This window comes from Lichenostomus cassidix, chromosome 15, assembly GCF_008360975.1.
Source record: "Lichenostomus cassidix isolate B80296 chromosome 15, HeHo_3.0, whole genome shotgun sequence".
NCBI classification, from domain to species: Eukaryota; Metazoa; Chordata; class Aves; order Passeriformes; family Meliphagidae; genus Lichenostomus; species Lichenostomus cassidix.
Window position 1 is genome coordinate 12,382,120 of NC_139496.1, and position 25,705 is coordinate 12,407,824.

At 62.6% G+C, this 25,705-nt stretch overlaps 5 protein-coding genes across 9 annotated transcripts; 3 read left to right on the plus strand and 2 right to left on the minus strand.

Moving 5' to 3' along the window:
- Positions 1 to 50: 50 nt before the first annotated feature.
- CCDC157 (coiled-coil domain containing 157) lies at positions 51 to 6,776 on the plus strand. Of its 4 annotated transcripts, none has more exons than XM_085076254.1 (10): positions 52 to 689; positions 1,897 to 2,068; positions 2,662 to 3,376; positions 3,681 to 3,758; positions 4,522 to 4,712; positions 4,818 to 4,985; positions 5,459 to 5,654; positions 6,001 to 6,140; positions 6,413 to 6,474; positions 6,551 to 6,776. In XM_085076254.1, exons 1-10 carry the CDS (start codon positions 442 to 444, stop codon positions 6,741 to 6,743), a joined length of 2,163 nt encoding a protein of 720 aa, XP_084932380.1. In that variant the 5' UTR covers positions 52 to 441; the 3' UTR covers positions 6,744 to 6,776. The 4 variants fall into 4 exon arrangements, with proteins under 4 accessions (XP_084932383.1, XP_084932380.1, XP_084932382.1 ...); XM_085076256.1 differs by having other exon boundaries at positions 5,459 to 5,627; XM_085076255.1 differs by having other exon boundaries at positions 53 to 689; positions 2,665 to 3,376.
- Positions 6,777 to 7,237: 461 nt separating this feature from the next.
- Positions 7,238 to 11,346, minus strand: RNF215 (ring finger protein 215). Its single transcript, XM_085076258.1, has 10 exons — positions 11,044 to 11,346; positions 10,324 to 10,455; positions 9,950 to 10,021; positions 9,791 to 9,876; positions 9,052 to 9,106; positions 8,696 to 8,800; positions 8,489 to 8,605; positions 8,271 to 8,408; positions 8,004 to 8,106; positions 7,238 to 7,890 (listed from the first exon to the last, which is right to left on the minus strand). Exons 1-10 carry the CDS (start codon positions 11,329 to 11,331, stop codon positions 7,868 to 7,870), a joined length of 1,119 nt encoding a protein of 372 aa, XP_084932384.1. The 5' UTR covers positions 11,332 to 11,346; the 3' UTR covers positions 7,238 to 7,867.
- A 3,201-nt stretch (positions 11,347 to 14,547) lies between these two features.
- SEC14L2 (SEC14 like lipid binding 2) lies at positions 14,548 to 19,577 on the plus strand. The gene is made up of 12 exons (XM_085076259.1): positions 14,548 to 14,669; positions 16,566 to 16,641; positions 16,725 to 16,768; positions 16,927 to 16,986; positions 17,085 to 17,273; positions 17,988 to 18,083; positions 18,241 to 18,301; positions 18,374 to 18,457; positions 18,580 to 18,686; positions 18,767 to 18,906; positions 18,986 to 19,155; positions 19,253 to 19,577. The coding sequence occupies exons 1-12, from the start codon at positions 14,616 to 14,618 to the stop codon at positions 19,381 to 19,383; spliced, it is 1,212 nt and encodes a 403-aa protein (XP_084932385.1). The 5' UTR covers positions 14,548 to 14,615; the 3' UTR covers positions 19,384 to 19,577.
- Positions 19,578 to 20,209: 632 nt separating this feature from the next.
- Positions 20,210 to 22,308, plus strand: MTFP1 (mitochondrial fission process 1). 2 transcript variants are annotated; one of them, XM_085076261.1, is made up of 5 exons: positions 20,360 to 20,547; positions 20,669 to 20,778; positions 21,319 to 21,446; positions 21,519 to 21,742; positions 22,102 to 22,308. In XM_085076261.1, exons 1-5 carry the CDS (start codon positions 20,543 to 20,545, stop codon positions 22,175 to 22,177), a joined length of 543 nt encoding a protein of 180 aa, XP_084932387.1. In that variant the 5' UTR covers positions 20,360 to 20,542; the 3' UTR covers positions 22,178 to 22,308. The 2 variants fall into 2 exon arrangements, with proteins under 2 accessions (XP_084932388.1, XP_084932387.1); XM_085076262.1 differs by lacking the exons at positions 20,360 to 20,547; positions 20,669 to 20,778 and adding an exon at positions 20,210 to 20,319.
- A 420-nt stretch (positions 22,309 to 22,728) lies between these two features.
- Positions 22,729 to 25,636, minus strand: LOC146430481 (uncharacterized). Its single transcript, XM_085076260.1, has 8 exons — positions 25,497 to 25,636; positions 24,820 to 24,966; positions 24,141 to 24,321; positions 23,891 to 24,005; positions 23,633 to 23,712; positions 23,275 to 23,369; positions 23,106 to 23,186; positions 22,729 to 23,010 (listed from the first exon to the last, which is right to left on the minus strand). The coding sequence occupies exons 1-8, from the start codon at positions 25,546 to 25,548 to the stop codon at positions 22,751 to 22,753; spliced, it is 1,011 nt and encodes a 336-aa protein (XP_084932386.1). The 5' UTR covers positions 25,549 to 25,636; the 3' UTR covers positions 22,729 to 22,750.
- Positions 25,637 to 25,705: the final 69 nt, after the last annotated feature.

Here is a 25,705-nt window from a genome sequence, read left to right on the forward strand (position 1 = left end):
AGTGACGCACCGCCGCGGGGGCGCGCAGAGGCAGCTTGCCGGGGAGTGTGTGCGCACAGGGCGCGTGCGCCCGCTGCGGGATGTACCATTAGCGCCCCGCGCGGGGGGAGCCCGCCAACGCGGGAACGCACCACTACGGCGCGGGAGGGGCGTGGTTGCCAAGGCGACAGGGCCAGGACGCCGCGGCCTAGCGCAGGATCCGAGCCCGGCGCCTTCTCCCCGCGGTTCCCACTGATTCCTCCGGTCCCCTCCGGTTCCCTCGGGTTCCCCAGCACTTCTGGAGACCGCCGGGCTCGGGAGATACCGTGCCGGCCCCTCTCCAGGAGCCTACGTCCCGGTAGGGCGTTCCCTCCATCTCAGGCCCGGTGACCCCATCGGTCCCCGGCCTGGTGGCCCTGTTGTTCCCAGGCCGTGTCCCCCCGGCCCGTCCCACCACGCACTATGGCGTACCTCCTGGGCCACCGCGGCTGCATGGAGAGCCTGCGGGCCGACCTGCGGGACCTGCAGGCCGCCATCACCGACGTGTCATCCCGGGCCGGCGCCGTGCGCTTCCCCTCCTGGAAGTTCCCCGACAAGGTGTCCTGCGACCTGGACATGTCGGTGCTGCTGCACCGCTACAGGCACAGCGACAGCGAGCCCGAGTTCAGCCAGCATGCACACGTGGTGCTGCTGGAGCTGGTCATAGACAGGTGAGAGACCCCATGCAGCCCGGAGCAGGTCCTGCTGCCTGGGGGAATGGGGTTTTGTGTGTGTTTTGGGCACCTCAAAGTACAGAAAGGAGCTAAAGCTGTTAGAGAGTGTCCAAAGAAGGACTAGAAGGGTGGTGAAGGGCCTGGAGGGGCAGCTGAGTGTGAGAGCACTTGGTCTGTTCAACTGGAGCAGAAGAGACTGAGGTCAGACCTCACCGAGGGCTGCAGCTCCTCCTGAAGGGCAGCTCTGCTCTCCGTGACCAGGGACAGGACCCGAGGGAATGGCTGGAGCTGGGCCAGGGAGGTTTATCAGGATATCAGGAAAAGGTTCTTCCCCCAGAGGGTGCTCGGGCACTGAACAGGTTTCCCAGGGAATGATCACAGAATAACATAATCAGCTAGGTTGGAACAGACCTTGGAGATCATCAAGTCCAATCTATTACCTAACAGCACCTTATCAATTAAACCATTGCACCAAGTGCCACATCACAGCCCCAAGGCTGCCAGAGCTCCAGGAGCATTTGCACAATGCTCTCAGGCACAGGTTGGGATGATTGGGGTGTCTGTGCACAGCCAGGAGTTGGACTGGATGATCCTTGTGGGTCCCTTCCAGCTCAGGATATTCCATGGTTTTATGAAGTCTTGGATGCTTTTTTCCCTGTGATGACACGATGAGCAGTGTCAGCACCTTGTCCTCATGCACTGCTGAGCTCTAAAACCCAACTCCTTTTCCTGCTTGGAGCTCCAAGCACAAACTGGCCATGAAGAAGCAGAGCCAGATGTGCTCCACCCAAGAACTGAAGTGGAGCAGATGGGACAGGCTTGTTAATCTGACTCCCGAAACCTTGGAAACACTCAGACACAGCTGCATCGACAGCTCTGGGAGGCCTAAGCCCCTTTTGCAGTCTGGGTGAAATAAACACAGCTCTGGTTTAACAGATGAGCCATTCCCGCTGAGCTCTTGGCCCTAAAAAATCAGGATTTGCAGCAGCATGGGTGCCCCAAGTCTTTGGGGGGAGCTTAATCACAACCTCTTGGAAGTGGCTGCTCCACACAGCAATCCATACCTGGGGTTTCCCCGGAGCACTGATGCCACCCTCCTGTATCACACTGGCTTTGTCCAGGGGATGGGGAGGGGGCTGACCTCCCTGCCGAGCTCCCATTCCCAATCCCCGTTGGTCTGAGCCCTGTTTTCCTGTCGGGACAGGCTGCTGCTGCTCCTGCAGAGCTTCACTGGGTACGCCGAGACGGTGCTGAGCGGGTGGGCAGTGCCACCGGTGCGGGGCCTGGGGCCCTACATGTCTGCAGGGCTCACAGCCAGGACCTTCTGGAGCACCATGTTGAAACTGGGGGCCTTCTGCCAGCAGCTCCAGGACAAGGTGGGACATTTGGGGATGCCCCATGAGCTGAGTCACTACCCCCAAACATCCCCCCCAGGATTTGGATTGTAGTCCTTCTTGGACACCCTGTGACCATGCCAGATGTGCTCCCACCCTTTGAGTGCTGGCCCCCGTGTCACACATCTGTCCCACACTGTCCCCTCCCAGCCTGAGTCCCTTCCCCCCACAGGATCCATCCTGCTCCAGGATGTCAGGATGAGTTAGCTGGGCTGCCTCTAGAGCTTGGAAAATATTCTCCTACTGCCAAAATCCTGCAGCTCTGCTGACCCCACTGCAGCTCTGAGCTGTCTCAAGACAGTAGTAGTAGTAAAAACAACCTGCCCCTCCCCTGCATTTTATTTTCCTCAAAATGACCTTTCTTATGGAGAAATCCCACAACAATCTGTGTGGCACAGCCAGGAGGCAGTGCAGGGGGGTGGGAAAGAAAGGATGGTCACAATGAGAGGAGTTGGGGAGCAGGTCTTGCTGCTGAGGCTTCCCCTTGGTCATTGTCCCTTGGCTTCACTGCTGCTCCTATGGATCATTTCCAGTTTGATCTGAGCCTTGGTTTTGTTCTGTGCTCTCTCCCTCAGGAGAAGAATTGCAGGCAGGAGATGCCCCCACAGCAATCGACTCCACCCTCTGCTCCCCAGGCTGGGAAACCTGAGAAGGAGCACCTGAAACGCTGCTGGCCAGACGTTTTGGAGTCGGGAACTGCCCCGGAAGCTGCCCAGTCCACTTCTGTGTGCCCATGTCCAAATGTTCATGTGCTGGGAAGCTCAGGCAGCTCCCAGCCCAGGGCTGGCCCCAGCTTGGCCCAGGGCACCCGCAGTGTCCCCACACAAACCTCGGGGTCACCCCCGGCCTCCTGTGACACCTGCTCCAGCACCCAGGCCAGCTTCTGCGAGGTGGGCAGAGCCATCACCAGCATCTGCCAGAGCCAGAACATCCCCTCGGCTCTCAGCAAATTCCAGGAGGTGCTGGAGGACAGCACAGGGAGAAGGAGCCTCTCTGCAACAGACATGAGCTACTGGGCCTCAGAGCAGTGCAAGGACCTCTCCCGGATCAACAAACATCTCCAGGGGCTGCTGCAGCAGGTGAACCCCATGAAGGCTGAGCTGGAAGAGATGGGCAAACAGAAGGAGAAGCTGCAGAGACAGGTTGAGGACTTTTCCAGGAAGCTGCGGGCAGAGAAGGACACCCAAGCAGAGCAGCAGAGGAAGTCTGAGCAGAGCCTGAAAGCCAAGGATGAGGAACATTCCAAGGCTGTGGCCAGGCTGGAGCAGGATAAGGATGACCTACGGAGAGGTACAGAGCTGTTCCCAGCATCCCTGCCCCAGGCCCAGGGGATTTGCAGGAGAAGAGCAGAGTCCGTGGGCAAGTTTTGGCCCCACCACAAGAAGTAGGGCTTTTGCTGGTGCTGGGGGATTTTCCCTGCTGTGAGGCTAATCCCAGGCAGTGGGAGCTCATTGTCCATGTCCTGTCACTGCCTCCTCCATGTTAGCACAACACAATTACTGGATGAAAACACTTTGGTGTGGCTGTTTGCTGCCCCTAGGTTTAGGGTTTTTTTGAGGAGCTGATTAATTAGAGGGGTTTTGTGCTGATTTAGGAACTGCTCTGCTGGAGGAGCGACTCTTGGCCCTGAAGGAGGAGCTGGCAGCGAAGCAGGCAGCTGTGAAGGAGCTGGGTAAGGGGGTCACCAAAGGGGCTCACCCAGCTCACACATCTCCCCCCTCAGCCTGATCTCACAAGTGTTACACACCCCTGTAGCCCCCAGCATCCCCCAGACTGGGCTACAGAAATGGTGGAGATAGGCAGAGGATGGGCCTCCTTCCCAGCAGCACCCCAACATCACCCAGTGCCAAAGTGGGAAGGTGCTGATGGAGGTTTGGGAGGTCACAGTTGCCCTGTCAGACCTGCCTCCCCCTTGCCAGGGCCTGTGGGGGGCATGGGGGACCCCTGAACCACAGAATCACAAGATGGTTTGGGTTGAAAGGGACCTTAAAGCTCATCTCATTCCAACCCCTGCCATGGGCAGGGACACCTTCCGCTGTCCCAGGTTGCTCCAAGCCCTATCCACCCTGGCCTTGGACACTTCCAGGGATCCAGGGGCAGCCACAGCTTCTCTGGGCACCCTGTGCCAGGGCCTCACCATCCTCACAGGGAACAATCTCTTCCCAATATCCCATCTCTCCCTGCCCTCTGGCAGTGGGAAGCCATTCCTCCCCTTGTTTCTCCGTTCCCTTGTTGCAAGTCCCTCTTCAGCCCTCTTGGAACCCCTTTAGGCACTGGAAGTTCTAAGTTCTCCCTGGGGCCTTCTCCAGGCTGAACACCCCCATCTCTCCCAGCCTTTCCTCACAGGAGAGGTGTTCCATCCCTCTCATCACCTCCATGGACCTTCAGCTTATCCCCCCTGCCCAGCCTGGGCCACGGTTGCTGTGTCTCCCCAGAGCTTTCCAAGACCACCTTGCTGGAGGAGATGAGGACCACAATGGTGGCCCGGAGCCAGGTGCTGGAGCTGGAGGAGAAGGTGCAGGTGCTCACAGGCCAGAGGGACAGCCTGGACCAGGAGCTGAGTGCCACCAGTGTGCAGCTGGAGAAGGAGAAGGTCCGTGTGGAGAGCATGCGCCGGTATGAGGAGGTACGGCCAGCTCCAGAGTGGTGGGAGTGGGCTGAGCTGCTGCCTGCTGGCAGGGCAGTGGGGAATGGTGCCACAGCCCCACACAGGCTCATCCCCCCACCACAGTCCCTGCAGGCCAAGCAGAGGACCCTGCTGCAACAGCTGGACAGCCTGGACCAGGAGCGTGAGGAGCTGCAGACCAGCCTGGGAGTGGCCGAGGAGGACAAGGCCCGGCTGGCAGAACAGCTGGAGCAGAGCCAGGAGCAGAGTGGGAAACAGCTCCAGGCACAGCAGGTGAGTGCTGGCACCCAGTTGTGGGACACAGCCTGTGCCAGCCAGGAGCCACACACTGCCCTGTCCCACACCTACAGCCACAGTTTTCCCAGGAGGGGCACTGTGGCACTCGGGTGACATTGCCATATGGCCATCTCCTCGTGGGACTCCCTGGGGGAGAGCTCTCTCCCTCCACCCTTTGTAGACAAGTCTGGTTGAGTTGGCAGAGGGGACAGCAGGAAGTGATGTTTTTGAGCTGCTTCCACATCTCCAGTGCACCCCTTCCTGGACACCCGGACATGCTCCATACTTTGTGGCTGGTGCTCGTGCTTCCAGCACACACAGGGATCTCACAGCTGAAACCCTGCACATTGTCACTGTCCACTTCCCTCTGCCATAGGACAGCCTTATCACAAGGGAGGGGTGGGAGCTTTCCATGGGGGACTGAGTCCTCACTCTTGCAAACTTCACCTCCTCCCTGCTGTGCCATGCAGGAGCTGCTGGACACACTGCAGCAGGAGAAGGTGGCACTGGAGCAGTCCATCCTGGAGCTGCAGGCGAACACATCCCGACTGGAGGAACAGGCACAGAAGCTGAGAGAGAGGGAAAGGCTCCTGGTGTTCTTCCCCGACCTCCACACCCCCACTGAGATGCAGTTTGAGAGTAAGGGAGAAGATGGAAGCAGAGTAGGTTTGTGCCTTGAGGTCTCCAGAGCTCCCAGGGGATCCTACTGGCCCCAGACACTCTGGTTCCCACTGATACCCAGGAAGGGCTCAGACCCTGGGCTGTGCTGAGCTGTGACCATCCCAACGTGCTTCCCTACATGGGTGCTGTGCATCCCACACCTGGGCTGGGAAATACAGCAGGACCAGGACATGGCAGAGCTTTATTTGGGGTCCCAGCTGCCACGTCCTGGGCTGTATCAGTGCTCCCTGCCTGGGGCAGGTGCCTTCCCTTGGGAGGCAGGAGGGGTGCCCACACCTCTGAGCAGGCAGGCAGCAGCAGCAGGCTGAGCTCTGTTGGATTTTCTTTGCAGGCAGCGGGAACTTGACGGAGGACATGGAGAGTCAGCTCCAGGCCAACAACATCCGGATCGAGGTGCTGGAGCGGGAGAACGCACAGCTCGAGGCTGTGCTCGCCAAGGTGAAGGCAGCAGCTGAGCAGGGTGTGCTCAAGGTGAGCTGAGTGCCACAGGGGTGGGTGCTGTGTACCCCAAAACCACCACATGGCCCCCAGACATCCCCTGGGGACCCCAGGAGGGCCAGGCCCAGGCTCCTCATGCTGCTGGGAGGTCGCTCTGGTTTAACTGGTGTTGGCTGAGATGCCTGGGGTTGGTTTCAGCTCCTTTCCATCACTGTGGCCATTATGCCAGTGGTGGCCAAGGGATGTGACTGGAGCTGAAGCTGATGGGGGCGGAATTTCACCCCCTCTTCCCTTCCATTGCCCAGTTCATCCCACAGGCCCAGCTGGGGTCCCAGCTCCATGGAGAAGCCAGCAGGCAGGAGACTGAGTGAGTAGAAACCCAGATGAAGGGGCTGGGGAGGTTTCTCTGCTCTTCCTCCCCTTTAACTGCCCCCACTCTGTAGGCGGCTCAGCAGTGGAGGCAGCAGGGACAGCATAGGGACACCAGGATGCACTGACAAGGCCTCGTATGGAGCTCCCAGCAGCCAGCACTCCAAGCAATTCCAGGCAAAGCCCACATTCCCAGCCAAACCCTGCCTAACACTCCCAGTGCGACACCTCAAAATTGACCTTGACATCAGGGCTCACCGCAAATAAACACTGATCAGCCTTAATTTTCTAACAGAGAAATGTTCACCAGCAGCCACCTGCTCTGCCCAGGGGACCTCGTTACTGGTTCTTTGTGCATCAGAAGTGTGTTCCCTTGGGAAACCCAGTTCCTTGGGGAGCTGCTCCAGGGATGTTCCTGGGCACTGGAGCTCAGTCAGCCCTGGCTACGCTGCTGCTGGAGTCCTCAGCAGAGCCCTGAGGGTGCTGATGCTGGGCACAGTGTGTGTTAGTTCCTGCCAGGAACCATTCCCAAGAGGGGACTGGGATGTGGTCACACTTGGAAGAGGAAAACAGAGCTGGCCTGGGATGAGAGCATTCCTAGCTGCCCTTAGCCCACCAGCACAGCCACAAACTGGGAAGTCATTCCCCCCTCCGTGAGCACCCAGAGAGGCTGGGAACCACCAAGTCACTGGCCCTGACCTCTGTCCTGCCTCACCAGCCCTATGAGCCGCATGCAAGCCCCACACAAACCACACAGCCAGTCCTTGCTCCATGTTTAATAGGGATGGACACATGCCATGCTGCAGCCTGTGGGGCAGGACATGCTCACAGCGTGTGCCCAGTTACCGTGCTGGGTGAGCCAAGCCCTGTGTTGGCTCTGCAGCTGACTCATGCCATCCTTTCTAATAAGTTATTATAAATAAAGTGTCCAACCCCCTGCCCTGCTATGGGGAGGCTGTGGGCCCTGCAGCCTCAGCCCTGGCAGGGCTGTCATCCACCTCCCAGAGGGGCTGGCACCACAGCTGGGCTCTGCCCACCCTGCCACGGCCACCCACAAATAGACAAAAAAACCCAAGACTTAGAAAAACTGCTGTGAGCAGGGTAAGAGCATAGTGGGGCCAGGGCTCTTCCTGCCCACAGCCCCCACCCTGTTACACCCATGGGTGCCCTATATCTTCCCTCCCCAGCACTGCCCATCTGGACCCCCACCCCTCTATTCACACCCGGCAGGAGAGCCCCGAGTCCTTCCCTCTCTGATATCCGGGTGTTGTGCCGAGCACAGCCACACCACCCCACTCCAGCAGCAAGTGTTGCTCACCAGGCACCCCCTGCCTCCCTCCCTGTCCCCAGAGCAGCCGTGGGTCTGTCCCTGGAGTGCGTCCTTGGGCCAGCTAGCTGTCCGTGCAGCAGTTCCCTGCAAGGGAGGACGGAGAGCCTCGGCACAGGGAGCCTGGTGGGCTCCAGGCCCTCCCCAACCCGTGCCCCAGGGTCAGTGGGGGTTCGGCTGTGTGCCGGGGCAGTTCTCACCCAGGATGTTGTGCTTGCAGAGAGGGCAGGTCTGCTGCAGCAGGAGCCAGGGATCCACACAGTCCCGGTGGAACTCGTGGGAGCAGGGCAGCACCCGCAGCCACTGCCGGCAGGGAAGCGAGGGCACACGTGAGTGGAGCCAGGTGGCTGGGACACAGCCCGGGCCCAGGCAGGGACACCGTGGCTCTGGCCAGCAACAGGAGGCTCGGCCCAGGGTGGCACCAGTACGGGTGTCCCCAGGGCAGGCTCCAGTCCTCCCAGTCCCACCTGGCTCTTGTGGAACTGATCCAGGCACACAGCACAGCTGTCGATCTCACAGGCCCGGCTCCGGGGCGGCTTCCCGGGATGGTACCGCCGGGTTTTCAGCGCCGACAGTCGCCGCCGGATGTGCTGCTTCAGGTCCAGCTGTGGGGGCAGAGCCGAGGGTCAGAGCCCACCTCACAGCCCCGGCACAGAACACAGCAGACACATTCCCACATTCCCACCTCGGCATCCCGCTCCGACAGGTCCTGCCGTGACTGGCGCTGGGCCTGCACCATGACGCCGGTGCAGAGGAGCAGGGCGATCAGCAGGATGGTGTTCCACAGCTGCTGCAGGTACTTCTGTGGGGACAGCGCGGTGGGGACAGGAGCCAGAGACGTGGCCCTGCTCCCGGCCCTGCTCCCAGCCCCGATGGAACCCCGGCACCATACCTGGACCTGCGAGCTGCTCTCCCCGGGGCAGATGACCCCCTGCCACTCCCCGTAGAGGCCCCCTCGGGACAGGCCGCAGGTGGACCACAGCGTGAGGGTCACTCCCTGCAAGGCAGGACACGGCATTACCGATGGCCACAGCAGCCTCAGGCAATGGAGCACACGTGTCCCGGGGCGGAGGAACACTGCTGTGGTGTTCAGAGCAGGTGCTGCCAGGTGCCCTGCTCCCACGGGGACACCAGGGCTGGGCCCTGCTCCCTGCAGCTGCTTCCTATGGATCAGGGAGTTTTGGCTGGGCACAGCCATGCCTTCCCTCCCACTGGGAAAATGAGGAAGAGAAGGAAAAACCAACATACCAGGTTCTCTAGCAGCACTGCCTGGTATGTGATCTTTGCTGTAGCCCGGAGCCCACTGTGAGCAAAGAGAAAAGTGTCAGTTCCGTGGGCACAGCAGGATCCGGGCACAGCTCCCCACTGCCAGGGAGTACCCACTTCCTGCAGGGATGGGCAGTGACTGAGGAACACCACGATAGGGGGAAAAGAGGAACACACAGGGGAGGTGACAGTGAGACTCCCTCCCCAGCTATGCCCAGCCCACAGTGACCCGGCACAGGGCTCTTCCTCCCAGGCCTCTGCCTCAGTTTCCCATGTGTGACACCACGACAGCAATCCCAATGTCCCACATGTCAGGAGGATCGAGGGAGTCCCACTGCTGCTGGCAGAGGGGACAAACAGCCACAGAGGCCATGGGGGATGCCAGTGACATGCCAAGGACCAGTTGGTCCGGATAATTTGTACTGAGAGTCCCTAAAGCTCTTGGACAAGGCCACTGTCACCCCTGCCACTGCATGGGGACCCATGGAAGGGCTCCAGCCCTGGGGAAAGGCTGGGTCTGACCCAGATCTCCCCTGGAAACGTCTCAGCCCCAGCTGGCCTCAGCACAGCACAACACCAGCCCAACAAATGTGATGGTCTGGGTGAGAGACCCCCAGGGTGGTCTCTGGGTGTCACAGCTGGGTGGGGGACAAGGCAAGGACAAGGCAGGAACCAGGCAGGACAAGGCAGGATCCAGGCTCTCCCACACCCCAGCCCGTACCGCAGCAGCGCTCCCAGCAGCCTGGTGACGTTGTCCGAGGACTGGATGACGATGACGGGCTTGGCGAGCAGCTGGGACACGTCCAGCTGCACCGGGAGGGAAGCAGAGCAGTCAGCGGGGCACAATCCCAGCCCGGCCCCGCCGCCAGCACTGTCCTACCTCACGGATGGCGTTCTGGTTCAGCGCCAGGATGAGCAGGGCTGAGGCCCCCAGCACCAGGGCTCGCTTCATCTGCAGGGACAGTGGGGACACAATCAGGGGACAGTGAGGCCGTGTCCCCAACAAACTCCTGTCCTGTTGCAGGAAGCACCCGGCACCTCTTTGCCACGGTGAAGAGTCGCAGGGGAGCCACGAAGGGTCAAAAGCTGCCAGAGGCCCCCCAGCCACCAAGCACAGACTAGGACCCCCCACAGATGGCCAGGAGACACCCCAGGTGACACCTCTGTGGGTTTGTGACATGCAAACACCACGGCAGCTCCCAGGCCAAACAGGACTGGGCCAGGTAGAGGGATCAGGGTCAGGCAGAGGGTCACCTTGGTGACAACAGCAGTGGTGAAGGACTCCTCCTTGGCACCCCGGGGGCCCTCAGCTGGCTCCTCGGTGCCCACGGGCACCACCCCAATCCAACTGTCAGCAGCACCCACCTCTGGCTCCATGTCACCCACCTGGGGACATGACAAGGAGACAAGAGCTGGGATGGACCCCAAGGTTCAGGGCACCCCCAAAGCACCCCCATGCCCCCAGGGGTCCTGGGGAGCCAGGCACTGTGTGCGGATGGGGACAGCAGCTGGGGTGGCACAAGGGACAGGGAGAGGCCCTATTGCCCCTGTCGCTGCCTCAGCCTCCCCTCTGCTGCTGGCCACCCCCGGGCAGTGGAACCCCCTCTCTACCTGCCCTGGTCAGTCCCCCAGTGTCCCTGCCTTCCCCACCAATCCCCAGTGCCTCCCAGTGCCCTCCAGTTCCCTCTGCTCCCCCGCCTCATTCCCTGCCCAAGGACTCACCCCAGAGCCCACTGGCCCACAGTGCCCACCGACACCCTCCCATTGAGCACTGCCCTGCCAATGCCCACTGTCCCCCCAGCGTCTCCCAGTTCCCACTGCTTCCCCCTCATCATTCCCACCCAGCTCCCACGCCCCCACCCCATACACAGCAGCCCCCCTCAATGTCTCCCAGTGCTCCCCAGTCCCCACTGCTCCTCCTCCCATTCCCTGCCCCGTGCCCCCAGCGCCATTCCCCGTTTCCCTCCCGCTCACCAGCACCAGGCGGCCTTGGATCTCCATCTCCTCCCGCTCCCCCCGCGGGCCCCCCCGGCCCGGCCCGGCCCGGCCGCCCCCCGCTCCCAGCACGGCCCCGCGCAGTGTGTACGAGCCGCCGGGCGCCGCGGTCGCGCTGCCGGCCCCGCTGCCGGCCCCGTCCCCGTCCGGCCCCGCCGCCCCGGGCCCCGACACGGCCACCTCGACCCGTGCGGGGGTCGCGGGCCCCGAGCCGGCCCGGCCGAGGGCCAGCAGCGGGGCGAGCAGGGCCGCCCGCACCGCCGCCATGGCTGCCCGCACCGCGCCCCGCAGCGCCCCCTGCCGCCGCGGAGGACCCCGCGCCGCCCACCGCCCGCAGGGGGAGCCCGAGAGCAGAACCGGGAGCGGGATGGGGATCGGGACAAGGGTCGGGATAAGGACAGGGACAGGGGACGGGACAAAGACAGGGACAGGGATGGGACAAGGTCAGGATAAGAGCAGGAACAGGGATCGGGATGGGGATCGGGACAGAGATCGGGACAAGGGCTGGATAACGGCAGAGACAAGAGACGGGATGGGGATTGGGACAAGGGCTAAGATAAGGACAGGGACAGGAACCAGTGCCAGGACAGGGAGGGGAGAGGAACAGGGACAGGGATAGGAATGCAGACGAGGATGAGGACAGAGAGCAGAAGAGGTACAGTGACAGGGAGCAGGGACCAAGACTGAGACAGGGACAAGGATCGTGACCAAGCTGGACACTGGGACAGAGCAGGGACAAAGAAGATGATCGGGACAGGGAGAGGCACCAGGATGGGGATGGGGACCATGAAGAGGATGGGGACCAGGAGAGGGACAGGGGACAGGGACCAGGAACAAGATCGAGACAGGGACAAGGGCTGAGACTAGGATGGGAACCAGCACTGGGACAGGAATGGGGGAGGGACAAGGACAAGAATGAGACTGGGATGGGAACAGAAGCAGGAGCCAGGAGGAATACAGGAACAAGGAGAGGTACCAGAAGAGCGACAGACCAAAAGGAGGACAAGGGCCAGGATGAGGATGGGGATCAGGAGAGGGACAGGAATGGGGACTGGGAGCAGAAGAGAGACAGGGACAAGGGCTGGGACCAGAATGGGAACCGGCAGCAGCAGCAGCAGGACAGGGACAGGGATGGATGCAGGGACCAGGAAATCAACTGTCACCAGGAGAGTGACAGGGACAGAAACAGGCATGGGGACACAGATATCATGTCCACTACATCTCCATGTGCGCATGCAGGGACACGTATGGACACAGGGACATGTGTGCTGTGGGGGGCATAGCCAGGGGGAACAGGGACAGGACAGCCCTGCACACATGGGCACCCCAGTCATGCACCCACAGCCACAGCACGGGCAGGGACATGGGCACACCTGGGTGACATGAACACACCTGGGAGACTTGGACACACACACACACCCCAACACCTGAGTACCCCAAAACCCAACCGCTCCCTGCATCCCCCATCCTGGCAGGTGCCAGGCAGCCTCCAATGCCACATCCCAACCCCTGGGTGTCACATCCTGGCCCTGCTCTGGCCACGTGTGCCCAGCACATGTGCTGCCGGGGGATTTGCTGGCTGGATTAACCACGGCACGGGCCCAGGCTGACCTCCTTTTGGCAGGGGCCATGCTGGGGACGAGACTTGGGGCCGCAGGACCCATTTCCCATGGCTGCAGGATGCCGTGGGACGGGTCTGGGTGTGTCCTCATGTCCCCCGTGTCCCCATCCGTGTTGTAAGTGCGGGGGTTTAATCACAGGGTGGGCATGGTCCCTCCTCCCACGGCCACAGCCAGAGCAGGTTTAACCACACTGTGAAACATCCTGATTGCAACGGGTCTGGATGTGCCATAAACAACAGCCGGGAGCATGACCGGCCCAGGAACCAGCCTGGAATGGCGAGCATGGTGTGGGGAATGCCAATTTGGGAGGAACACCAAAAATGGGGCCTGGGGGTGGCTGCTGCCAGAGCTGCCCTATGGAGTGAACACTTGGGGAGTGAATGGCTCCATGGAGCATCCACAGGTTTGTGGGGTATGGATGGCTTCCTGGACATCTGCAGCTCCAGGGGACACTTATGGGTCCACAGAACGGGGGTGGCTCCATGGGACAGCTGTGGGTCTCAGTTCCAAGGGACATGTATGACTCCATGGCACATAATGGCTCCTTGGGAATGCACTGCCCCATGGGACACAGACGGTTCCATGGGATATCCAGAGGTCTGTGGGGACACATGGCTCTGTGGGACACCCACAGCCCCAAGGGACATGTATGGTTTCATGGGACATGGGTGCTTCCATGGGACAGGTACAGTTCCTTGTGACATCCATGTCTGACTTTGCAGGACACCCATGAGACATCCACAGCTCCATGGGACATCCATGGCTTCATGGGACACACACAGCCCAAGGCATCCTGCCCTGATCCAAACCCCAATCCCTGTCTTCCAGTCACTGAGTCTGAGCCCTCCCTCTGTCCCCTGTCCCCATGTCCCACCCCTGTCCCTGTCCCTTTTCCCTGGCACCTTTCCCCAGTCCCTGCTCCCGCACTGTCACCCTCTTCCTGCCCCACCTCCCATCCCTGTCCCCATCACCATCCCCTTCTCCTGCCTCCTGCTCCACATCAGCATCTCCCACCCCACAGCCACATGCCCCCCCATGCCCCCATTTTCCTCCATACCCTCATGTCCTTCTGCACCTCCCCACCGTGTCCCCCACACTCTCATAGGGCCTCACACTCCTGTACCTTCCACAACCCCCAGAGCACTCTACCCTCATCTCTCCCTTGCCCCCCAAAATCCCCATGCCCCCCTGTGCCTCCATACCCCCTGATCCCCATACTCCCCATGCACCCATACCCCACATATCCCCTATAGCCCCCAAGTCCTCCTTGCCTCCATGTCCCCATAACCCCCATATCCCCCACACCCCCTATAGCCCCCATATCCCTGCCAAGTCCCTCATACCCCCAAGACCCTCTGTGCCTCCCCACCCCCTGTAGCCCCATGCTCCCTAAACCTCCCCATGCCCCCATATCCCCTATAGACCACATAGCCCCCCAAATCCCCCATACCTCCCATATCACTTGCACCCCCCACACCCCCATATTCCCCTAAAGTCCCCAAGCTCCCCATGCCTTCCCATGCCCTCATTTCCCCTATAGCCCCCTTAGCCCTATAGCCCGCCATTTCCCACATGCTCTGTATGCCCCATACCCCTCCATCCGCCCCACACCCCCCATGTTTCCCTGTACCCCCAAATCCCCATGCACCCCATATCGCTTATAGCCCCCATAGCCCCATCCTCCCCTATAGTCCCCAAGCCCCCTGTGTCCCCATATCCCCTATGCCCCCATCACCCCCGCAGCCCCCATCCCCGACCCCGGGGCAGCGGCGGGCGCTGACCGGGCGGGCAGGGGTCGGGCAGGGTCCAAGGCCACGGGGGTGGGCGGGGGCCGGGCCGGCCGGGCCGGGCGGGGCGGGGGGCGGTCCCGGGGCGGTGCTCGGAGCCTTCACGGCCGCCGGGGCCGGGCAGAGCCGCCCGCAGCGCACGATGAGCGGCCGCGTCGGGGACCTGAGTCCGCGGCAGGCGGAGGTGCTGGCCCAGGTGAGCCGGGACGGGGGACCGGGGGCTGCGGGGGGACCGGGACCGGGACCGGGGCCGCCCCGATGCGCTCCCGCATCCGCCGCCGGACCGGCATCACCCCCGCCCCGTACCCCAGACTCACCGGCAGCATTTCTGCTTCCGGCCCCGAGGGGCTCCACGCTCCCCACCGCGCCCCAAACCCGCCGGCATCACCCCCACTCCCGGCCCCGGGGGCTCCCACCGCCTCCTCCAGCCCCCCCATCCCGGACTCCAAACCCACCGGCATCACCCCCGCTCCGGGCTCCGGAGGGCTCTGCACCCCAAACCCACCGGCTTCACCCCCATTCCCGGCCCCGGGAAAGTCCCGTCGCCTTCGGCCCCCACCCCTCCCCCAAATCCGGCCCTGGGAGGCTCCCGCTGCCTCCCCTCCTCATCCCGGATCCCAAACACTCGGGCCGAGCCGCACTGTGGCACTGCCCACCAGGGCAGGACCGTGCTGGGTGGGTCCTGGGGGTCCTGCTGGCTGGACCATCCCGCTGGTGGGACCACATCCCTCTCCCATCCTTCCCCGGGGCTGGGGAACCTCCTGCCTCACTGCAGGGCCCTCGGGACAGGGGTGTTTTGCCAGCTCCATCCCACCCTGGACCCCAAGCCCCGGGCTGATCCCCCCGCGGTGCTGCCCACCAGGGAAGGACCATCGCGGGTGTCCCACCAGACTGGACACTGCCGAGCCCCATATCCCTCTCCCAGCCTTCCCATGGGTCTGGAAAACTTCCTCCCCCCAGCGCGGGGGTTGTGGGCCTGGGGACACCCAGAACCGGTGACTGTCACCCACCACGGCCACCTCCGCCAGCCCCTCGTGGGGTGCCCGCCGTTATCGGGGTTCAGTGCGCCCCAGCCACGAGGGCACCCCGTGCCTTTATCTTATCGCTGCCTTTCGGACCCAGCCAAATTCCACGGGCGGGCGATGACCCCGCCGGGTGCCAACACGGGGGGCAGGGGCAGGCGTGGGGCACGGAGCCCAAACAGTGCCCGGTGCCAGCCGTGCCCCGGGCGGGCGAGGCAGGCGAGCGGCCGAACCCGTTCGTCCACCACCACCGGGTTTGTCCCAGGGTGAAGGAGCTAATCCCTGGTTTAATTACCCCTAAATTCAGCGGGAGATAAGCTAATCAGGCTCATTAAGGGGAGGGCCTCGGCTGGTACGGAGATTTGGGCCGTAGCCTGGTTTGGGTGAGTGGGGCCACGTGGAGAGGGGACCCTGGATCCCCCAAACCTCCCAGCCCTGCACCCCAACAGCCTCCTGCCTGTGCCAGGGGGCTGTGACCCACGGGAGTGTCACTGAAACAGGGGGACATGCAGTGATCTGCTGGTGACCAGCTTCATCCCAAGGATGCTATTGGGGGGCACTGGTCTGCCTACTCCCTGCAGGACCCGCTCTGAGGAGCCCCAGCTTTCCCAAACCCCCCAGTCCTGCACCCCAACACCCTCCTGCCTGTGCCAGGGGGACTGTGACCCACTGGGGTGTCACTGGAGCAGGAGGACACACAGTGACCGGCTCCATCCATCCCAGAGAATGCCACCAGAGGGGCCTAGTTCACCCAGTCCCTGTGGGACCCCCGGGAGGAGTAGGATGATGACAGCCCACGGTTATACGTTATGCAAGGGCTTTGGGACACCTTGTGCTTGGGGACACCCAGAGCATGGCAGCCAGCCTGGGGACAGTCCCCTGCCAGGTGACCACTGATCCTGGCTGCACATGGGTCAGGGACAGGGCACAGGGTGACCCTTCTCCCCTAGGAATGTCCCACTCCTGTCTGGGGTGTCTCTGGGGGACAAGGAAGGGACAAACCTCCAGCCTTGATGTCTCTGGGGAGGAATCAGGGATCCCTTCATCGAATTTCCCTCTTGTCCCCGCAGTTCCGGGAGAAGCTGCAGGATGTGATGCCCTCCCTGCCCTCCCAGGACGACTATTTCCTCCTGAAATGGCTCCGAGGTAACCCCCAAGTGGGGCACAGCCCTGACGGGGTGGGAGCCCCCGGGGGCTGGCAGGGGGCTGAGCTCTCTGCTCTCTTGCAGCGCGCAGCTTCGACCTGCCCAAGGCGGAGGCGATGCTCCGCAAGGTGAGAGGGGCACCCCGCTTTTGGGGGGACTCTGCTGTGCTGGGACATACCTAGTGTGGGGCACCGTGCCCTGGGCCACCAGCCCCAACAAGGGTGACCTCCTCATGGGGCTCACCTTGTCCCACATCTCACCCTGGCCCACTCTGCCCCCTCTGCAGCACCTCGAGGTCCGCAAGTACATGGACGCCGACAACATCATCACCTGGAAACCACCTGAGGTGTGTCCCTGGCCTCCCAGGGGTGGCCCTGGAGGGGACTGTCCCTCCGAGCCCCCTGGGTGTGTGTGAGGTGCCCTGAGCCCCCTGTGCTCCCGCAGGTGATCCAGAAGTACATGTCCGGTGGGATGTGCGGCTACGACCGGGAGGGCAGCCCGGTGTGGTACGAGATCATCGGGCCGCTGGACGCCAAGGGGCTGCTGTTCTCTGCCTCCAAGCAGGACCTGCTCAAGAACAAGTTCCGGGACTGTGAGGTGCTCCGGCACGAGTGTGACAAGCAGACTGAAAAGGTGGGAATCTGCCCACAGCCCACTGGCCACACCAGCCCCGTGGGACCATGTCCCTGCCAGCTGCATGTGTCAACATCTGCTCTGTCCCTATCAGTCATCATCCTCGCCAGCCCTATAGGTCCCTGTCCTGTCTGTTCATCTCAGTACATGTCCTGTCCATTTTCACAATTCAATCTCCTCCCCAGCCCCATACATCCATCTCTGGTCCATCCCTACCAGCCAATGCCCTTGACAGCCCAGTATACCCTATAAGTCCATGTCCTGTCCATCCCCCTGAGCCTGTGCCCCTGCCAGCCCATCTCCTGTCCATTCCCACCCCCAATGGCCTCCCCAGCCCCATATGTCCATCTCTGGTCCATCCCAACCAGCCAATGTCCTCACTTGCCAGTCCTATTGACCCACATTCAGTCATCCCCCTCAGCCCTGCAAGTACATGTCCTGTCCACCCCACCATGGATCATGGCCCTTCCAACCCCATATATCCATCTCTAGTTCATCCCCCTATCCAACACGTCTGCATCCTGTCCACCCCCACCAACCCATGTCCCCACTGTCCCTCAGCTCGTGTCCCTGTCCCAGCTCCCGTGATGCCCCTTCACCCCACACCAACACCTGGGAGGGGGCTCTGGCTGGGGGGACCAGCCTGTCAGGGACCACCCCATTCTTGAACCTCCCCATGCATCCTGCCTGATCCTCCCCATCCTCCCATCCCAGCTGGGCAAGAAGATTGAGATGGTGATGATGGTGTATGACTGTGAGGGCCTGGGCCTGAAGCACCTCTGGAAGCCAGCTGTGGACACGTACGGGGAGGTGAGGGCTCCTGCCCACCCCGCTTCCCGCTGGACCGCAGAGATCCGAGCTGATCCCTGGGATGATGCAGGAGCAGGTCCCAGCACCCCGCAGTGTGCTGGGGTGGGGTCCTGGTGGGTGCATGGGATGGATGACCTGAGCTCCTCCCATCCTGCAGCTCCTGTCCATGTTCGAGGAGAATTACCCCGAGTCCCTCAAGCGCCTCTTCATTGTGAAGGGTGAGTTCATCCCCGGGGTCCTGCTCCCCTTATCAGGGTGCTGACACCCCCTAACGCCCCCACTACCCACAGCCCCCAAGCTCTTCCCTGTGGCCTACAACCTGGTCAAGCACTTCCTGAGCGAGGACACACGCAAGAAGGTCGAGGTGCTGGGATGTGAGTCCTGACCCTCCCTGTGGCATCCCAAACAGGGGGGACGTGTCCCCGCTTTGCTGTCACCCCACCCAGGGGAGATAGCCCAGCTCACAGCCCCCCCAAACCCACTGTCCTCCCCGCAGCCAACTGGAAAGAGGTCCTGCAGAAGTACATTGACCCCGCGCAGATCCCGGCAGAGTACGGGGGGACGCTGACAGACCCCGATGGGAATCCCAAGTGCACCAGCAAGGTAGGAGAAGCCCCCGCTTTTTAGGGCTTTTTGGGGGTGCGGGGCAGTTCCCCCATGCCCACATCCTCCATCCCGTCCAGATCAACTACGGGGGGGATGTGCCCCAGCACTACTACGTGCGGGACCAGCTGGCGCAGCAGTACGAGCACTCGGTCGTGGTCAACCGGGGCTCGTCCCACCAGGTCGAGTACGAGATCCTCTTCCCGGGCTGCGTGCTCAGGTGAGTGGCGGCTCCGCGCCGCGGGGAGCGGGTGACAGCCGCAGTGTCCCCGCCCCGCCGCAGCACCTGTGCCCTGCAGGTGGCAGTTCCGCTCGGAGGGCGCTGACATCGGCTTCGGCGTGTACCTGAAGACCAAGGTCGGGGAGCGGCAGCGGGCGGGCGAAATGACCGAGGTGTTCCCCAACCAACGCTACAACGCACACATGGTGCCCGAGGACGGCTCCCTCACCTGCTCCACGCCCGGCATCTGTGAGTGCCGAGCCCTCCCCGGGGCGCTGGGGGGACCCCCGGGGTGTCCCCCGTGTCCCTGACACCCCCGTGTCTCTAACAACCCTGTCCCCCGCAGATGTCCTGCGCTTCGACAACACCTACAGCTTCCTCCACTCCAAGAAGGTGAGCTACAGCGTGGAGGTGCTGCTGCCCGACACCGCCTCCGCCCAGCAGATGCAGGGGGAGTCCCCCAACCACAGCCCCTGAGCCCCCCGGGCTGCGCCGCGCCCCAGGACGGCCCCGCAGGAGGATGGAGCCGGGAGCGAGCCCCGGAGCTGACGGACTGAGGCAGGGGCCGGATGGGGTCGAGCACCCGCAGCCCCCCCATATTCTGTGCCTTACGTGGGTTCTGCACCCACCGCTGCTGCTGCCTGGGGTGGGGAGTAAAGGGATGGACTGAGTAGGGTCTGCTCCGGTTTGTGGCTCCGCGGACCCAGAATTGCCCCCAGCCCTGTGACCAACCCAGCCACCCCCCTAGCCACAGAACTACCCCTGCTGCCCCATAAGTGCTCCCCCAGTCCCAGAACTAACCTCAGCCCCCGAACTGCCTCCAGCCCCGTAACTGCCCCTTCAGACCCAGAGCTGCCCCTGTCTCATAACTGCTCCCCCCAGCCTCTTAACTGTCCCCGCAGTCCCACAATTACCCACCCAGCCCCAGCACTGCCCCTGCTGCCACATAACGGTGACAGCCCCATAACCAGCCCAGCTGCCTGCAGCCACGTAAGCGCCCCCCAATCCCGTAAGTGGCCCCCCAGTCCTACAATTGCCCCCCAGTCCCATAAGTGCCCCCTCAGCCTTCTGCCTGCCCCTCCAGACCCGTAACTGCCCCCCCAGCCCCATAATGTCTCCCCCACTCCCACCACTGCACCCCCAACCCAAAACTGTCCCTGTCACCCCGCACACGTGACCACGGTGACGCAAGGACACGGGGTCACGTGCACGTCCAGGCCCCGCCCCCAGCGCAGTCCCGCGGCCCTGATGGGCGGGGCTAGGATACGGTCTTATGGGCGTGGTTATGCAAATCAGTCTCGGGGCGGGGTTTGGTGACGTACTCGGGGGCGGGGCATGCGGCGGGAGCGGTGGCGCGCGCCATGGGGCAGGAGGAGCCTGACCTGTACCGGGACACGTGGGTCCGATACCTGGGTGAGCACCGGGAACCGGGAACCGGCACCGGGCACTGACACGGAGCACTGACCCCGGGAACCGGGCACTGACCCCGGGAACCGGGCGTTGACATTGAGCACTGACCGCGGGAAGCGGGCACTGCCATCCGCTACCGGGTACCAGCACCGGGCACTGACACTGGGTACGGGCACCGACATCAAATATCGACAGCGGGACCTGGGCACTGACACTGGGCACGGACATGGGGTAGGGCAGCACTGACAGCGGGTACCGGCAGCGCAAACGGGGGGCAGTGATGCCGGGCACGGGCCCCATCACAGGGTACCGGCACCGGGAACTGGGCCCTGACAGCGGGTATTGACCCCAGGAAATGGGCAGCGGTGTCCGGCACGGGGCATCGACGTCAGGCACCACCCCAGGAACCAGGCACTGACACCCAGCCGTGCTTGAGGAACTTGACACCAGACACTGTGTCAGGTAGCAGGCAGCAGCACCGTGCAGCAGGCACTGCACTGCCCTCGGTACCGGCACCAGGACCTGGACACTGACACCCAGCACTGGTACCACAGAGGGCGCTGGGTCTGTGACACAGGGCATGGGCACTGAGACAGGGTTCTGGTACTGGGTATCAGCACCTCACAGCAGGCACTGGCACTGGGCACCGGCACTGCACAGCACACAGGGTAACAGCACTGCACATCAGCACCAGGTACCTGTCACTGTCACCAGCACCTGTACTGGGTACTGGGGCGGCACCATCCACCAGCACCATGCACAGACACTGGGTACCAGGACCAGTTTGGGCACTGGTCATGGACACCAGAACTGGGCACTGTCACAGACACCAGCACTGGCACTGGTCACCCCCAACCCAGTTATCCTGATGGTCATGGGGTCCGAGAAGACCTGGGTGCTCTCTGAACATCCCCCGTGCAGGATCCATCCAGTGACATTGTGACAGACTGTGGGGGGTGACCTGGGGACACAGCTGGTCCCTGACCCTGCTGTCCCCCCCAGGTTACGCCAACGAGGTGGGTGAGTCCTTCCGCCCGCTGGTGCCAGTGCCGGTGGTGTGGGCCAGCTACGGCGTGGCCACCGCCTACGTGACCGCCGACGCCATCGACAAGGGTCGGAAAGCTGCCACCGTGAGTGCCACCCCCTCCTAACCCCCCAGCCACTCCCTCCTCACCATTCCACTGACCCCCGTGTCCCCCCAGGCCCACGCACAGGACCCCACGCGGGTGGGGGTGGCCGTGGTGGACACCTTCGTGTGGCAGAGCCTGGCCTCGGTGGCCATCCCTGGCTTCACCATCAACCGGCTCTGTGCCGCCTCGCTGGCCCTGCTGGGGACCCTCACCCGCTGGCCCCTGCCCGTGCGCCGCTGGACCACCACTGCCCTGGGGCTGGCTGCCATCCCCCTCATCATCACCCCCATTGACAGGTACTGGGGGCACCGGGACACCCCAGGGGCAGGGGGACAGCTGGGTGCCACCACCCCATCCCAGAGGGATGGAGCACATCCCCCCTCCCTGGGGAACTGGTCCCAGTGCGGGCTTGGGGCTGGGAGCACAGGGTGGTGATGGGATGCCTCCACTCCAAAGGGGCTTTGCTGGGGTCCAGCCAGGACATGTCCCTGCCAGGATGGGGATTATCCAGAGCTGAGCCGGGATTAGCACAGTGAGGCTGTGCTAAGCCTGGTTTTGGTGGCACTGGTGTCTCAGGGATATTAAGGACAGCCCCACCCATCCCACATCACATCCAGTGCCCCAGAGACCCCGCTGACGCCCTCTCCTGTCGCAGGACTGTGGATTTCCTGATGGATTCCAGTCTCCGCAAGCTTTACGGGACACCCGGAGAGCCCCCGACGTCGCACTGAGCACCACCCCGCGCACTCTGGGGAAACTGAGGCATGCTGCTGTGACCCACCTACTGTGACCCCTCACTCTGGTGGCCCCCAGAGTGGCCACCCTGCCCCACACTGGTCCTAATAAACCATTTCAAACGTGACCCCTGATGGTGATGCTGAGGTGCCACCACAGCCAGGCCATGTCCTCTCCTGGGTGACACGTGGGTCTGGGTGGGTCCCGGTGGGTCCCAACCCCTCGGGAGTCTCCACACCCTGGGATAAGGGGTCTCTACCTGACCAGAGCAGCCCTGCTGGCCCCACCCCAGAACCTCTCCAACTCCACAGCCTCCTGGGACATCCTGTGGACTGTCCCCAAGGAGCTGCCACCATGTCTGTGGTCTCCGGGGACACAAAATCCACCCAGCCAGAGCCATCAACTCCAGTACCTCAGGCTGGGATAGTGCTACACCTGGAAGCCACATCCTCAGGTACCTGAAGGAATGTGGAGGAGATGTGGCTTACCAGTGTAGTGGCACATCCCCATCCCTTGGTGGCATCCACACACTACCACCAGGAAAAGCTGTAGCGAAAACAAAACCACATTTATTGGGGCAAAAGGGGCTCTGGTCCCACCTCACCCTGTTTCTTGGTCTCCCTCAGGACCAGGGCTCCCACCACACTCTGCAGCTCGGCCTGGAAGGGACACCTCTGCCTCGGTGGCTGCTGTTCCCGCCGGGGTCTGCCCAGGCACCGGGTGGTCAGGGCCAGCCCCAGCAACGCCCCCAGCATGGCGACCACCACCACAGCACTGCCCACCAGGGCCAGCCCGGCCAGCAGGAACCTCTTCGCCGTCTGGCACGGTGCTGGGGATGGCAAAAACACACCTGGGGGTCAGAGGGGGCTTTGGCACAAGGGATGGGGGTTTGGGGACATGGGAGCGGGTTGGGGTGTCCCTCACCTTTGTACCAGGGCACCTTCTCCTTCTGCACCAGCACTGGTCCAACTGTCTCCTGGTGTAGTGTCCCCTCTCCTGGGAATGCTATGGGAAGATATGTCCAATGCAGCCCATCCTAGACCCAGGAGCCCTCCCAAAATAAGGTGGGGCCATCCTGTCCCGCCCCCAGTACCTGGCGTGTCTCCACGGAGGGTGTCACCAAGGGGACAGCCGGTGTCGCAGCAATGGCACAGGATGCTCTGGGAAGGGTCCTCTGCGTTGTGCCAGCTGGGAGAGGAGAGGACAGAGCTGTGGGGTTGGCTTTAGGGGTCCCCACAGGACCCACATAGTTCCACCCCAGAGGAGATATCTCCAAGTACCTCCCCAACACATCTGCCCCATGAGGGAGCTGGGACCTCCAGCTGGTGATGCCACCAGCTGCCATCAAGTAAGAGGTGGCATTCAGCCCACAGTGGTCCCCCCAGGTGGGTCCCCATCCCAGAAGTAGGTTCTGCCCCCAACACACTCATATGCCAGTGCACCCAATGTACCTGGCTGTGGCATGGCTGTAGAAGCAGGACCTGGTGGCATGTCCTTGTCCCCAAGCTGTCATCAGGCAGTGCATGTAGACCTGCTGAGACACCACAACCTTCCTCAGGGACCCTGCTCTTCTCCCACCTGACCTCATGGGGCTGAAGCCACCCCAGCAGGAGCAGAATGTCCCAGGAGGGACAATGCTTTGGGGCACCCAGATCATCCCCCTCCCTGGGACATCCATCCCATCACCAAGGGCATCATCCCGACCTCACCTGCTCCTCCTCAGGCTCTCCCTCCAGCGTGGGGGTTAGGATGGAGAGGTGGAGGACAGACCCCCCTCTCTGGTGCTGGACAGACACATTCCCCAGCTTCTCCCCATACAGGCATCTGTGGCAGGAAAGTGGCACAGGGACATTCTGGGGCTCTCTCTAGGCTCTGGACATCCCTCTCCATCAGGAGGTCCTGCAGGACCCCGGGGTGCCTGGAGAAGGACCCCCCAGTTCCTGCCCCAGCAGCACTGACCCACGGCTGTTTACCACCGTGAAGACCCTCCTGGAGAGTCCCAGCTGCTCCATGGTGGTCCCATAGCACTGCTCCACGTGGATCTTCATGGAACTGCCAGGACTGAAGTGGACACTAGCTTCCAGGTGGATCATGGAGCTGGGGCTGAGCACCAGTGGCTGCTCCGTGGTACTGGAGTCCTCTGAGGAGAAGTGTGGGTTCAGTGTGACACCCCCTAGCCTGCCCCACCAGGGACAGGGACACCAGGCACATCCCAGACCACCACCCACCCATCTCTTAGCCACCATCCTTACAGCTCCCCCCTTTCAGAGCCCATCCCCTGTCCTGCCTCTGTCCCCCAGGCCTGGCTTCCCTGCTCTCCAGAGCTACTGCAGTTTCCTGGACATCCCCATGGAGCTGGGAGGGACCATGTCACCCATCAGGGGCAGAGCTGACCCCCCAAATCCTATTGTGGTATCAGGCACAGGATTGGGAACATCTCAAAGCCCCACCATCCAAAACCCCAGGCCCTCCAAAGGCCAGGGGGGGAGTTCCTGTAGGGACAGTCACCTTTCCTGGTGGTCCTAGTGCTGGGGACAGCCAGGAGAAGGCACTGACTGCTGCTGGTCAAGCCCAAGGGTCTTGGGTGGACCCATCCTAGGGTCTCAGAGTTGTCCCACAGCATCCCCAGAGCACTCACCATCCAGAAGCTTCAAGGTGAAGTTCATGATGGGCTCCTCAGAGCTCGAGTGAGCAGGAACCACCCCTGCCTCAGTGCCTGAGGACACCACTGGAGCTGTCACCGTGTGACCAAAGGGCTCTGAGGCAGCTGGAGCCATGGTGGTCCCTGCAAGGAGAGGGCTGAGCCAGCAGCAGCATATCCCAGACACAGCAGGGACATCCAGGTCCTTAAGTGTCCCCACAACTCACTGGGGACAGGTGACAGCAGCACAAAGGCAGGAAGAGCACCCAGGAGCACATCAGGGTCCCATGTGTCCCCAGCCCCACCCCAGCAGGAATTCACCTGCACTCCAGGAGTGCACCAGGAGCATTCCCAGCACCAGGACCCTGACCAGAGCTGGGGACAGACCAGGAGCTGCTCATGGGGTGGGACAGCACTGCCAGCAGCCACAGACCCCACCCGTGCCTCTGGTCCCCCCCACCCCAACCAGGTCCCTGGGGAACCTGGGGGAGCTCCTGGCAGCCCCCTTGCCCCAACCCCCAGAGCTTAGGATCATTTTAGGAAGGCTCCTCTCCACCAGGACAACCTGCACCAGCAGGTCCAAGTGACCATCAGGAACCAGCACTAGGCAAAGCAAGGGGCATCCACCACTCACTGCCCCAGGGGGGACTGAAGGGGGTCCCAGCCCCACTCACCTGCCACCCCCAGCACAGCCCTCAACACCAGCACCAACCAGCACAGCTCCATCCCCAGGGAGCAGCATCCCCACCCCACCAGCTGGGGGTCTTTAAGGACTTGGGGCTGGGTGCCAACGGGCCCCAGCTGGCACTGATGGGGTTGGGGGCTTTGCTTGATCTCTGCAGCCATCAGCAGCCCCACACCTGGGGCTGGTCCCACCCCTCAC